This window comes from Salmo salar, chromosome 18 (assembly GCF_965601325.2).
Source record: "Salmo salar chromosome 18, fSalSal1, whole genome shotgun sequence".
Classification (NCBI taxonomy): Eukaryota; Metazoa; Chordata; class Actinopteri; order Salmoniformes; family Salmonidae; genus Salmo; species Salmo salar.
In genome coordinates this window covers 57,463,976-57,478,543 of record NC_138308.1, presented here as the reverse complement: position 1 = coordinate 57,478,543, position 14,568 = coordinate 57,463,976, and the positions used below count along the sequence as shown (strand labels likewise).

General features: G+C 47.1%; 1 protein-coding gene across 5 annotated transcripts in view; it reads left to right on the top strand.

The window, feature by feature from the left end:
- exoc6 (exocyst complex component 6) overlaps positions 1-14,568 on the top strand; it is a 388,637-nt gene that overhangs the window by 114,610 nt on the left and 259,459 nt on the right. For 4 of the 5 annotated variants that reach the window (XM_082965010.1, XM_082965008.1, XM_082965009.1 and 1 more), the window contains exons 2-4: positions 5,223-5,394; positions 7,846-7,893; positions 8,007-8,097. In XM_082965010.1, coding sequence (XP_082821136.1) covers positions 5,223-5,394; positions 7,846-7,893; positions 8,007-8,097 — 311 coding nt within the window. Of the gene's footprint in view, positions 1-5,222; positions 5,395-7,845; positions 7,894-8,006; positions 8,098-8,180; positions 8,208-14,568 lie in introns of those variants that run through there. The other variant, XM_082965012.1, reaches the window with a different exon arrangement.

Below are 14,568 nucleotides of genomic sequence, written 5' to 3'. Positions count from 1 at the left end.
AATCCCACTGTTCCCTGACCTTGTGTATGTTTCAGATCTAACCCCACTGTTCCCTGACCTTCTGTATGTTTCAGATCTAACCCCACTGTTCCCTGACCTTGTGTATGTTTCAGATCTAACCACACTGTACCCTGACCTTGTGTTTCAGATCTAACTCCACTGTTCCCTGACCTTCTGTATGTTTCAGATCTAACCCCACTGTTCCCTGACCTTGTGTATGTTTCAGATCTAACCCCACTGTTCCCTGACCTTGTGTTTCAGATCTAACCCCGCTTTTCCCTGACCTTGTGTATGTTTCAGATCTAACTCCACTGTTCCCTGACCTTGTGTATGTTTCAGATCTAACTCCGCTGTTCCCTGACCTTCTGTTTCAACTCTATCTCCACTGTTCCCTGACCTTGTGTATGTTTCAGATCTAATCCCACTGTTCCCTGACCTTGTGTATGTTTCAGATCCAACCCCAATGTTCCCTGACCTTCTGTATGTTTCAGATCGAACCCCACTGTTCCCTGACCTTGTGTATGTTTCAGATCTAACTCCACTGCTCCCTGACCTTGTGTTTCAGATCTAACCCCACTGTTCCCTGACCTTGTGTTTCAGATCTAACTCCACTGTTCCCTGACCTTGTGTATGTTTCAGATCTAACCCCACTGTTCCCTGACCTTGTGTATGTTTCAGATCTAACCCCACTGTTCCTTGACCTTCTTTTTCAGATCTAACCCCACTGTTCCCTGACCTTCTGTATGTTTCAGATCTAACCCCACTGTTCCCTGACCTTGTGTTTCAGATCTAACCCCACTGTTCCCTGACCTTCTGTTTCAGATCTATCTCCACTGTTCCCTGACCTTGTGTATGTTTCAGATCTAACCCCACTGTTCCCTGACCTTGTGTATGTTTCAGATTTAACCCCACTGTTCCCTGACCTTGTGTTTCAGATCTAACTCCACTGTTCCCTGACCTTGTGTTTCAGATCTAACCCCACTGTTCCCTGACCTTCTGTTTCAGATCTAACCCCACTGTTCCCTGACCTTGTGTATGTTTCAGATCTAACCCCACTGTTCCCTGACCTTGTGTTTGTTTCAGATCTAACCCCACCTTTCCCTGACTTTCTGTTTCAGATCTAACCCCGCTGTTCCCTGACCTTCTGTATGTTTCAGATCTAACCCCACTGTTCCCTGACCTTGTGTATGTTTCAGATCTAACCCCACTGTTCCCTGACCTTGTGTATGTTTCAGATCTAACCCCACTGTTCCCTGACCTTGTGTATGTTTCAGATCTAACTCCACTGCTCCCTGACCTTTTGTATGTTTCAGATCTAACTCCACTGCTCCCTGACCTTTTGTATGTTTCAGATCTAACCCCACTGTTCCCTGACCTTGTGTTTCAGATCTAACTCCACTGTTCCCTGACCTTGTGTATGTTTCAGATCTAACCCCACTGTTCCATGACCTTGTGTGTGTTTCAGATCTAACCCCACTGTTCCTTGACCTTCTGTTTCAGATCTAACCCCACTGTTCCCTGACCTTCTGTATGTTTCAGATGTAACCCCACTGTTCCCTGACCTTGTGTTTCAGATCTAACCCCACTGTTCCCTGATCTTGTGTTTCAGATCTAACTACACTGTTCACTGACCTTGTGTTTCAGATCTAACCCCACTGTTCCCTGACCTTCTGTATGTTTCAGATCTAACTCCACTGTTCCCTGACTTTGTTTCAGATCTAATCCCACTGTTCCCTGACTTTCTGTTTCAGATCTAACCCCACTGTTCCCTGACCTTCTGTATGTTTCAGATCTAACCCCACTGTTCCCTGACCTTCTGTTTCAGATCTATCTCCACTGTTCCCTGACCTTGTGTATGTTTCAGATCTAACCCCACTGTTCCCTGACCTTGTGTATGTTTCAGATATAACCCCACTGTTCCCTGACCTTGTGTTTCAGATCTAACTCCACTGTTCCCTGACCTTGTGTTTCAGATCTAACCCCACTGTTCCCTGACCTTCTGTTTCAGATCTAACCCCACTGTTCCCTAACCTTGTGTATGTTTCAGATCTAACCCACATTTTACATTTTTACATTTTAGTCATTTAGCAGACGCTCTTATCCAGAGCGACTTACAAATTGGTGCATTCACCTATAATATCCAGTGGAACAACCACTTTACAATAGTGCATCTAAATCTTTTAAGGGGGGGGTTAGAAGGATTACTTTATCCTATCCCAGGTATTCCTTGAAGAGGTGGGGTTTCAGGTGTCTCCGGAAGGTGGTGATTGACTCCGCTGTCCTGGCGTCGTGAGGGAGCTTGTTCCACCATTGGGGTGCCAGAGAACCCCACTGTTCCCTGACCTTGTGTTTCTTTCAGATCTAACCCCACCTTTCCCTGACTTTCTGTTTCAGATCTAACCCCGCTGTTCCCTGACCTTCTGTATGTTTCAGATCTAACCCCACTGTTCCCTGACCTTGTGTATGTTTCAGATCTAACCCCACTGTTCCCTGACCTTGTGTTTCAGATCTAACTCCACTGTTCCCTGACCTTCTGTATGTTTCAGATCTAACCCCACTGTTCCCTGACCTTGTGTATGTTTCAGATCAAACCCCACTGTTCCCTGACCTTGTGTTTCAGATCTAACCCCGCTGTTCCCTGACCTTGTGTATGTTTCAGATCTAACTCCGCTGTTCCCTGACCTTCTGTTTCAACTCTATCTCCACTGTTCCCTGACCTTGTGTATGTTTCAGATCTAATCCCACTGTTCCCTGACCTTGTGTATGTTTCAGATCTAACCCCACTGTTCCCTGACCTTCTGTTTCAGATCTAACTCCGCTGTTCCCCTACCTTGTGTTTCAGATCTATCTCCGCTGTTCCCTGACCTTGTGTTTCAGATCTATCTCCACTGTTCCCTGACCTTGTGTATGTTTCAGATCTAACCCCACTGTTCCCTGACCTTGTGTATGTTTCAGATCTAACCCCACTGTTCCCTGACCTGTTTCAGATCTAACCCCACTGTTCCCTGACCTTCTGTTTCAGATCTAACCCCACTGTTCCCTGACCTTCTGTATGTTTCAGATCTAACCCCACTGTTCCCTGACCTTGTGTTTCAGATCTAACCCCACTGTTCCCTGACCTTCTGTATGTTTCAGATCTAACTCCCTGACCTTGTGTATGTTTCAAATCTAACTCCACTGTTCCCTGACCTTGTGTTTCAGATCTAACCCCACTGTTCCCGGACCTTCTGTTTCAGATCTAACCCCACTGTTCCCTGACCTTCTGTATGTTTAAGATCTAACCCCACCGTTCCCTGACCTTCTGTTTCACATCTAACCCCACTGTTCCCTGACCTTGTGTATGTTTCAGATCTAACCCCACTGTTCCCTGACCTTGTGTATGTTTCAGATCTAACCCCACTGTTCCCTGACCTTGTGTATGTTTCAGATCTAACTCCACTGCTCCCTGACCTTGTGTTTCAGATCTAACCCCACTGTTCCCTGATCTTGTGTTTCAGATCTAACTACACTGTTCACTGACCTTGTGTTTCAGATCTAACCCCACTGTTCCCTGACCTTCTGTATGTTTCAGATCTAACCCCACTGTTCCCTGACCTTGTGTATGTTTCAGATCTAACCCCACTGTTCCCTGACCTTGTGTATGTTTCAGATCTAACCCCACTGTTCCCTGACCTTGTGTATGTTTCAGATCTAACTCCACTGCTCCCTGACCTTGTGTTTCAGATCTAACCCCACTGTTCCCTGACCTTGTGTTTCAGATCTAACTCCACTGTTCCCTGACCTTGTGTATGTTTCAGATCTAACCCCACTGTTGCTTGACCTTCTGTTTCAGATCTAACCCCACTGTTCCCTGACTTTGTATGTTTCAGATCTAACCCCACTGTACCCTGACCTTGTGTTTCAGATCTAACCCCGCTGTTCCCTGACCTTGTGTATGTTTCAGATCTAACTCCACTCTTCCCTAACCTTGTGTTTCAGATCTAACTCCACTGTTCCCTGACCTTGTGTGTGTTTCAGATCTAACTCCGCTGTTCCCTGTCCTTCTGTTTCAAATCTATCTCCATTGTTCCCTGACCTTGTGTGTGTTTCAGATCTAACCCCACTGTTCCCTGACCTTCTGTATGTTTCAGATCTAACCCCACTGTTCCCTGACCTTCTGTTTCAGATCTAACCCCACTGTTCCCTGACCTTGTGTCTGTTTCAGATCTGACCCCACTGTTCCCTGACCTTGTGTTTCGGATCTAACCCCACTGTTCCCTGACCTTGTGTTTCAGATCTAACTCCACTGTTCCCTGACCTTGTGTTTCAGATCTAACTCCCCGGTTCCCTGACTTTCTGTTTCAGATCTAACTCCCCTGTTCCCTGACTTTCTGTTTCAGATCTAACCCCACTGTTCCCCGACCTTGTGTTTCAGATCTAACTCCACTGTTCCCTGACCTTGTGTATGTTTCAGATCTAACCCCACTGTTCCCTGACCATGTGTATGTTTCAGATCTAACCCCACTGTTCCCTGACCTTCTGTTTCAGATCTAACCCCACTGTTCCCTGACCTTCTGTATGTTTCAGATCTAACCCCACTGTTCCCTGACCTTCTGTATGTTTCAGATCTAACCCCACTGTTCCCTGACCTTCTGTATGTTTCAGATCTAACCCCACTGTTCCCTGACCTTGTGTTTCAGATCTAACCCCACTGTTCCCTGACCTTGTATGTTTCAGATCTAACTCCATTGTTCCCTGACCTTCTGTTTCAGATCTAACCCCACTGTTCCCTGACCTTCTGTTTCAGATCTAACCCCACTGTTCCCTGACCTTCTGTTTCAGATCTAACCCCACTGTTCCCTGACCTTGTGTTTCAGATCTAACTCCACTGTTCCCTGACCTTGTGTTTCAGATCTAACCCCACTGTTCCCTGACCTTGTGTTTCAGATCTAACTCCATTGTTCCCTGACCTTGTGTTTCAGATCTAACTCCACTGTTCCCTGACCTTGTGTTTCAGATCTAACTCCACTGTTCCCTGACCTTGTGTTTCAGATCCAACCACACTGTTCCCTGACCTTCTGTATGTTTCAGATCTAACCCCACTGTTCCCTGACCTTCTGTTTCAGATCTAACTCCATTGTTCCCTGACCTTGTGTATGTTTCAGATCTAACCCCACTGTTCCCTGACCTTGTGTATGTTTCAGATCTAACTCCACTGTTCCCTGACCTTGTGTATGTTTCAGATCTGTGTACGATGACCAGCCTAATGCCCACAAGAGGTTTATGGAGAAGCTCGAGGTCAGGATCCGTAACCATGACAGAGAGATCGAGAAGATGTGTAACTTCCACCACCAGGGGTTTGTGGATGCCATCACTGAGCTGCTCAAAGTCCGTGCTGACGCAGAGAAACTGATGGTGAGGAAGAGGGAGACCCAGAGCTAAAGAAATGGAAACTATGGATCTATCTAGTCTAGCTCTATGTTCAACCAAGGATAGTAGTGGATCTATCTATCTAGTCTAGCTCTATGTTCAACCAGGGATAGTAGTGGATCTATCTAGTCTAGCTCTATGTTCAACCAGGGATAGTAGTGGATCAACCAGGGATAGTCATGGATCTATCTAGTCTAGCTCTATGTTCACTAGGGATAGTAGTGGATCTATCTAGTCTAGCTCTATGTTCAACCAGGGATAGTAGTGGATCTGTCTAGTCTAGCTCTATGTTCAACCAGGGATAGTAGTGGATCTATCTAGTCTAGCTCTATGTTCAACCAGGGATAGTAGTGGATCAACCAGGGATAGCAGTGGATCAACCAGGGATAGCAGTGGATCAACCAGGGATAGCAGTGGATCGAGCGGCGTGTTTGGAGCGGGTTGTAGCGGGTTTGGAGCGGCGGGTTGGAGCGGGTTTGGAGAGGCTGGTTGGAGTGGCGGGTTGGAGCGGGTTGGAGCGGCGGGTTGGAGCAGGTTGGCCATTCTTTAACAGGTTTTAGACACATGTTCATAATGCATTGTAGTCAATAGCAAGTGATGAATCTGCAAATTGTGACTACCGTTTTCCTTTTGTAACAAAATATCAAAAAGCACAGAAGGAGTTAAAAGAAGGTCACATGTAAAAATGGGTGAACTTCCCCTTTTAGGGGTTCTTATAGAAAAGGAATTATGTATGAGAGGTTTGACCTCCTAGAAAACATCATTCAGTCTCCCTCACCCAGGACTGAGCCGGTCTAGGTTGACCTAGTGATCCCTCCCCCCAGGACTGAACCGGTCTAGGTTGACCTAATGATCTCTCCACCAGGACTGAGGCGGTCTAGGTTGACCTCCCCCTGGACTGAGCCGGTCTAGGTTTACCTAGTGATCCCTCCCCCCAGGACTGAACCGGTCTAGGTTGACCTAATGATCCCTCCCCCAGGACTGAACCGGTCTAGGTTGACCTAATGATCCCTCCCCCAGGACTGAGCCGGTCTAGGTTGACCTAATGATCCCTCCCCCAGGACTGAGCCAGTCTAGGTTGACCTAATGAACCCTCCCCCAGGACTGAGCCGGTCTAGGTTGACCTCCCCCAGGACTGACCCGGTCGAGGTTGACCTAATGAACCCTCCCCCAGGACTGAGCCGGTCTAGGTTGACCTCCCCCAGGACTGACCCGGTCTAGGTTGACCTAGTGAACCCCCCCAGGACCGAGCCGGTCTAGGTTGACCTAGTGAACCCTCCCCCAGGACTGAGCCGGTCTAGATTGACCTAATGATCTCTCCCCCAGGACTGAGCCGGTCTAGGTTGACCTAATGAACCCTCCCCCAGGACTGAGCCGGTCTAGGTTGACCTCCCCCAGGACTGACCCGGTCGAGGTTGACCTAATGAACCCTCCCCCAGGACTGAGCCGGTCTAGGTTGACCTCCCCCAGGACTGACCCGGTCTAGGTTGACCTAGTGAACCCCCCCAGGACCGAGCCGGTCTAGGTTGACCTAGTGAACCCTCCCCCAGGACTGAGCCGGTCTAGATTGACCTAATGATCTCTCCCCCAGGACTGAGCCGGTCTAGGTTGACCTAATGGCCAGCTCTTTTTCCCCAGCTGAAAGTGGTCTTTAGATGAGTAGATGGTCTGATTGGTCCAGTTTCCAACCTTGGGTCGACCAATCATTAGCCAGTATATGAAGCGTGTTCAGATAACAGGTCAGCAGGTAGTGCAGCAGATCGACTAGCTCACTGGCCATTTTTCCCCCACAGATTAATGAGACTTTTAATTTTTTTTTAATATATAATTAACCCCAGAAAAAATGGCTTCCTTATTACCATGAGCTAATGAGACGCAAATGTGGGAACCTCTCTCTGTGGTCATTCTGTCCCTACTGTCCCCCTGCACCTGCAGCTCCCTACCTCCCTCCTAACTCGGCCTGAGTCACCGCCGGATCCCTCTCCGCTCTGTGAATCAACCAGCCCAGTGATTTTTGTTTTTGTATTCAGCTCTGAAACCCCAATGTTTAATTACCAGAAAATGCAGTGACGCTTTTAACTGTAGACAATGAACGGCACATAGAGCTCATTGAAGTTATCAGGGAAAAGGGAACCGCTGGTCAATTGGGTCAATTGAATTGAATTGTTTGACAAGACAAGTAGAGTTCGACCATCCTCAACGTTACAATTGACCAGTTTGTCATTAGAATCTGTGGGAAGGACTGTCAATCTATTACGAGCATCAAAGCTTCCAGCGCCGACCAAAAAAACGTTCCAAGTTCCCCGTTGCAGATTTGAATCAGAATTTGTCCTTTTTGTCCCTGTGTCCTCGTGGAGGTTGATCTGATTACAAGGTGAGACGCTATAACAGGTAGTTGTTTAACTATAGTGATTTTTTTGTTTTGTTTTGTTTAAGGGCCAGGTTACCGACACAAACAGAAGACTGCAAGACACCGGTAGAGAGGTAAGAGTCTTCGTCCCTGTGGTCAGTGTACAGATTGAGACAGAAAGCACCTCTTGACTGAACCTCTCTGGGTAATTGTGGAGGTCTTAACTCTTTGACCTCTCTGATGTAAGGTCACAGCCCAAACGGAGGAGGTGATTCGCTGTCGGATACAGCAGAGGAACATGACTACCACTGTGGAGAGACTACAGCTGTGTATACCTGGTGAGATATAACATAACATGACTACAGCTGTGTGTACCTGGTGAGATATAACATGACTACAGCTGTGTATACCTGGTGAGATATAACATGACTACAGCTGTGTATACCTGGTGAGATATAACATAACAAAAGGCTACCTCTCTGTTCTAAAAGCTACCTCTCTCCTCTCTGTTCTGAAAGCTACCTCTCCTCTCTGTTCTGAAAGCTACCTCTCCTCTCTGTTCTAACAGCTACCTCTCCCTTCTCTGTTCTAAAAGCTAACTCTCCCCTCTCTGTTCTAAAAGCTAACTCTCCCCTCTCTGTTCTAAAAGCTACCTCTCCTCTCTGTCCTAAAAGCTACCTCTCCCCTCTCTGTTCTAAAAGCTATCTCTCCCCTCTCTGTTCTAAAAGCTACCTCTCCCCTCTCTGTTCTAAAAGCTACCTCTCCCCTCTCTGTTCTAAAAGCTACCTCTCCCCTCTCTGTTCTAAAAGCTACCTCTCCTCTCTCTGTTCTAAAAGCTACCTCTCTCCTCTCTGTTCTAAAAGCTACCTCTCCTCTCTGTTCTAAAAGCTATCTCTCCTCTCTGTTCTAAAGGCTACGTCTCCCCTCTCTGTTCTAAAAGCTACCTCTCCTCTCTGTTCTAAAAGCTACCTCTCCTCTCTGTTCTGAAAGCTATCTCTCCCCTCTCTGTTCTGAAAGCTACCTCACTCCTCTGTTCTAAAAGCTACCTCTCCTGTCTCTGTTCTAAAGGCTACCCCTCCCCTCTCTGTTCTAAAAGCTACCTCTCCCCTCTCTTTTCTAAAAGCTTCCTCTCCTCTCTCTGTTCTAAAATCTACCTCTCTCCTCTCTCTGTTCTAAAAGCTACCTCTCTCCTCTCTGTTCTGAAAGCTACCTCTCCTCTCTGTTCTGAAAGCTACCTCTCCTCTCTGTTCTAACAGCTACCTCTCCCTTCTCTGTTCTAAAAGCTAACTCTCCCCTCTCTGTTCTAAAAGCTAACTCTCCCCTCTCTGTTCTAAAAGCTACCTCTCCTCTCTGTCCTAAAAGCTACCTCTCCCCTCTCTGTTCTAAAAGCTATCTCTCCCCTCTCTGTTCTAAAAGCTACCTCTCCCCTCTCTGTTCTAAAAGCTACCTCTCCCCTCTTTGTTCTAAAAGCTACCTCTCCCCTCTCTGTTCTAAAAGCTACCTCTCCCCTCTCTGTTCTAAAATCTACCTCTCCCCTCTCTGTTCTAAAAGCTACCTCTCCCCTCTCTGTTCTAAAAGCTACCTCTCCTCTCTCTGTTCTAAAAGCTACCTCTCTCCTCTCTGTTCTAAAAGCTACCTCTCCTCTCTGTTCTAAAAGCTATCTCTCCTCTCTGTTCTAAAGGCTACGTCTCCCCTCTCTGTTCTAAAAGCTACCTCTCCTGTCTCTGTTCTAAAGGCTACCCCTCCCCTCTCTGTTCTAAAAGCTACCTCTCCCCTCTCTTTTCTAAAAGCTTCCTCTCCTCTCTCTGTTCTAAAATCTACCTCTCTCCTCTTTCTGTTCTAAAAGCTACCTCTCTCCTCTCTCTGTTCTAAAGCCTACCTCTCCCCTCTGTTCTAAAAGCTACCTCTCCCCTCTCTGTTCTAAAAGCTACCTCTCCTCTCTGTTCTGAAAGCTACCTCTCCTCTCTCTGTTCTAAAGGCTACCTCTCCCCTCTATGTTCTAAAAGCTACCTCTCTCCTGTGTTCTAAAAGCTACCTCCTCTCTGTTCTAAAAGCTACCTCTCTCCTCTCTGTTCTAAAAGCTACCTCTCCCCTCTGTTCTAAGAGCTACCTCTCCCCTCTCTGTTCTGAAAGCTACCTCTCTCCTCTCTGTTCTCAAAGCTACCTCTCCCCCCTCTGTTCTAAAAGCTACCTCTCCCCTCTCTGTTCTAAAAGCTTCCTCTCCTCTCTCTGTTCTAAAAGCTACCTCTCTCCTCTCTCTGTTCTAAAAGCTACCTCTCCCCTCTCTGTTCTAAAAGCTACCTCTCCCCTCTCTGTTCTAAAAGCTACCACCCCTTTGTTCTAAAAGCTACCTCCTCTCTCTGTTCTGAAAGCTACCTCTCTCCTCTCTGTTCTGAAAGCTACCTCTCCCTTCTCTGTTCTAAAAGCTACCTCTCTCCTCTGTTCTAAAAGCTACCTCCTCTCTGTTCTAAAAGCTACCTCTCTCCTCTCTCTGTTCTAAAAGCTACCTCTCCCCTCTCTGTTCTAAAGGCTACCCCTCCCCTCTCTGTTCTAAAAGCTACCTCTCCCCTCTCTGTTCTAAAACCTAGCTCTCCTCTCTCTGTTCTATAAGCTACCTCTCTCCTCTCTCTGTTCTAAAAGCTACCTCTCCCCTCTCTGTTCTAAAGGCTACCTCTCCCCTTTCTGTTCTAAAAGCTACCTCTCCTCTCTGTTCTAAAAGCTATCTCTCCTCTCTGTTCTAAAGGCTACGTCTCCCCTCTCTGTTCTAAAGGCTACGTCTCCCCTCTCTGTTCTAAAAGCTACCTCTCCTCTCTGTTCTAAAAGCTACCTCTCCTCTCTGTTCTAAGAGCTACCTCTCCCCTCTCTGTTCTAAAAGCTACCTCTCCCCTCTCTGTTCTAAAAGCTACCACCCCTTTGTTCTAAAAGCTACCTCCCCTCTCTGTTCTAAAAGCTACCTCTCCCCTCTCTGTTCTAAAAGCTACCTCCCCTTTGTTCTAAAAGCTAACTCCTCTCTCTGTTCTGAAAGCTACCTCTCTCCTCTCTGTTCTGAAAGCTACCTCTCTCCTCTCTGTTCTGAAAGCTACCTCTCCCCTCTCTGTTCTAAAAGCTACCTCACCCCTCTCTGTTCTAAAAGCTACCTCTCCCCTATCTGTTCTAAAAGCTACCTCCCCTTTGTTCTAAAAGCTACCTCTCTCCTCTCTGTTCTGAAAGCTACCTCTCTCCTCTCTGTTCTGAAAGCTACCTCTCCCCTCTCTGTTCTGAAAGCTACCTCTCCTCTCTGTTCTAAAAGCTACCTCTCCCCTCTCTGTTCTAAATGCTACCTCTCCCCTCTGTTCTAAAAGCTACCTCTCTCCTCTCTGTTCTAAAAGCTACCTCTCCTCTCTCTGTTCTAAAAGCTACCTCTCTCCTCTCTCTGTTCTAAAAGCTACCTCTCCCCTCTCTGTTCTAAAAGCTACCCCCCCTTTGTTCTAAAATCTACCTCTCTCCTCTCTGTTCTGAAAGCTACCTCTCCCCTCTGTTCTAAAAGCTACCTCTCTCCTCTCTGTTCTGAAAGCTACCTCTCCCCTCTCTGTTCTAAAAGCTACCTCTTCTCTCTCTGTTCTAAAAGCTACCTCTCTCCTCTCTCTGTTCTAAAAGCTACCTCTCCCCTCTCTGTTCTAAAAGCTACCTCTCCCCTCTCTGTTCTAAAGGCTACCTCTCCCCTTTCTGTTCTAAAAGCTACCTCTCCCCTCTCTGTTCTAAAAGCTACCTCCCCTTTGTTCTAAAAGCTACCTCCTCTCTCTGTTCTGAAAGCTACCTCTCTCCTCTCTGTTCTGAAAGCTACCTCTCCCCTCTCTGTTCTAAAAGCTACCTCTCCCCTCTCTGTTCTAAAAGCTACCTCTCCCCTCTCTGTTCTAAAAGCTACCCCCCCTTTGTTCTAAAATCTACCTCTCTCCTCTCTGTTCTGAAAGCTACCTCTCCCCTCTCTGTTCTAAAAGCTACCTCTCTCCTCTCTGTTCTGAAAGCTACCTCTCCCCTCTCTGTTCTAAAAGCTACCTCACCCCTCTCTGTTCTAAAAGCTACCTCTCCCCTATCTGTTCTAAAAGCTACCTCCCCTTTGTTCTAAAAGCTACCTCTCTCCTCTCTGTTCTGAAAGCTACCACCCCTCTCTGTTCTAAAAGCTACCTCTCCCCTCTCTGTTCTAAATGCTACCTCTCCCCTCTGTTCTAAAAGCTACCTCTCTCCTTTCTGTTCTAAAAGCTACCTCTCCTCTCTCTGTTCTAAAAGCTACCTCTCTCCTCTCTCTGTTCTAAAAGCTACCTCTCCCCTCTCTGTTCTAAAAGCTACCTCTCCCCTCTCTGTTCTAAAGGCTACCTCTCCCCTTTCTGTTCTAAAAGCTACCCTTCCCCTTTCTGTTCTAAAAGCTACCCTTCCCCTCTCTGTTCTAAAAGCTACCTCCCCTTTGTTCTAAAAGCTACCTCTCTCTGTTCTGAAAGCTACCTCTCTCCTCTCTGTTCTGAAAGCTACCTCTCCCCTCTCTGTTCTAAAAACTACCTCTCTCCGCTCTGTTCTAAAAGCTAACTCTCCCCTCTCTGTTCTAAAAGCTACCCCCCCTTTGTTCTAAAATCTACCTCTCTCCTCTCTGTTCTGAAAGCTACCTCTCCCCCCTCTGTTCTGAAAGCTACCTCTCTCCTCTCTGTTCTCAAAGCTACCTCTCCCCCTCTGTTCTAAAAGCTACCTCTCCCCTCTCTGTTCTAAAAGCTACCTCTCTCCTCTCTGTTATAAAAGCTACCTCTCCCCTCTCTGTTCTAAAGGCTACCCCTCCCCTCTCTGTTCTAAAAGCTACCTCTCCCCTCTCTTTTCTAAAAGCTTCCTCTCCTCTCTCTGTTCTAAAAGCTACCTCTCTCCTCTGTCTGTTCTAAAAGCTACCTCTCCCCTCTCTTTTCTAAAAGCTACCTCTCCCCTCTCTGTTCTAAAGGCTACCTCTCCCCTCTCTGTTCTAAAAGCTACCTCTCCCCTCTCTGTTCTAAAAGCTACCTCTCCCCTCTCTGTTCTAAACGCTACCACCCCTTTGTTCTAAAATCTACCTCCTCTCTCTGTTCTGAAAGCTACCTCTCTCCTCTCTGTTCTGAAAGCTACCTCTACCTTCTCTGTTCTAAAAGCTACCTCTACCTTCTCTGTTCTAAAAGCTACCTCTCCCCTCTCTCTTCTAAAAGCTACCTCTCCCCTCTGTTCTAAAAGCTACCTCTCCTCTCTGTTCTGAAAGCTACCTCTCCCCTCTCTGTTCTAAAAGCTACCCCCCCCTTTGTTCTAAAATCTACCTCTCTCCTCTCTGTTCTGAAAGCTACCTCTCCCCTCTCTGTTCTAAAAGCTACCTCTCTCCTCTCTGTTCTGAAAGCTACCTCTCCCCTCTCTGTTCTAAAAGCTACCTCTCCTCTCTCTGTTCTAAAAGCTACCTCTCTCCTCTCTCTGTTCTAAAAGCTACCTCTCCCCTCTCTGTTCTAAAAGCTACCTCTCCCCTCTCTGTTCTAAAGGCTACCTCTCCCCTTTCTGTTCTAAAAGCTACCTCTCCCCTCTCTGTTCTAAAAGCTACCTCTCCCCTCTCTGTTCTAAAAGCTACCTCTCCCCTCTCTGTTCTAAAGGCTACCTCTCCCCTTTCTGTTCTAAAAGCTACCTCTCCCCTCTCTGTTCTAAAAGCTACCTCCCCTTTGTTCTAAAAGCTACCTCCTCTCTCTGTTCTGAAAGCTACCTCTCTCCTCTCTGTTCTGAAAGCTACCTCTCCCCTCTCTGTTCTAAAAGCTACCTCTCCCCTCTCTGTTCTAAAAGCTATCTCTCCCCTCTCTGTTCTAAAATCTACCTCTCTCCTCTCTGTTATAAAAGCTACCTCTCCCCTCTCTGTTCTAAAGGCTACCCCTCCCCTCTCTGTTCTAAAAGCTACCTCTCCCCTCTCTTTTCTAAAAGCTTCCTCTCCTCTCTCTGTTCTAAAAGCTACCTCTCTCCTCTGTCTGTTCTAAAAGCTACCTCTCCCCTCTCTTTTCTAAAAGCTACCTCTCCCCTCTCTGTTCTAAAGGCTACCTCTCCCCTCTCTGTTCTAAAAGCTACCTCTCCCCTCTCTGTTCTAAAAGCTACCTCTCCCCTCTCTGTTCTAAACGCTACCACCCCTTTGTTCTAAAAGCTACCTCCTCTCTCTGTTCTGAAAGCTACCTCTCTCCTCTCTGTTCTGAAAGCTACCTCTACCTTCTCTGTTCTAAAAGCTACCTCTACCTTCTCTGTTCTAAAAGCTACCTCTCCCCTCTCTCTTCTAAAAGCTACCTCTCCCCTCTGTTCTAAAAGCTACCTCTCCTCTCTGTTCTGAAAGCTACCTCTCCCCTCTCTGTTCTAAAAGCTACCCCCCCCTTTGTTCTAAAATCTACCTCTCTCCTCTCTGTTCTGAAAGCTACCTCTCCCCTCTCTGTTCTAAAAGCTACCTCTCTCCTCTCTGTTCTGAAAGCTACCTCTCCCCTCTCTGTTCTAAAAGCTACCTCTCCTCTCTCTGTTCTAAAAGCTACCTCTCTCCTCTCTCTGTTCTAAAAGCTACCTCTCCCCTCTCTGTTCTAAAAGCTACCTCTCCCCTCTCTGTTCTAAAGGCTACCTCTCCCCTTTCTGTTCTAAAAGCTACCTCTCCCCTCTCTGTTCTAAAAGCTACCTCTCCCCTCTCTGTTCTAAAAGCTACCTCTCCCCTCTCTGTTCTAAAGGCTACCTCTCCCCTTTCTGTTCTAAAAGCTACCTCTCCCCTCTCTGTTCTAAAGGCTACCTCTCCCCTCTCTGTTCTAAAAGCTACCTCTCCCCTC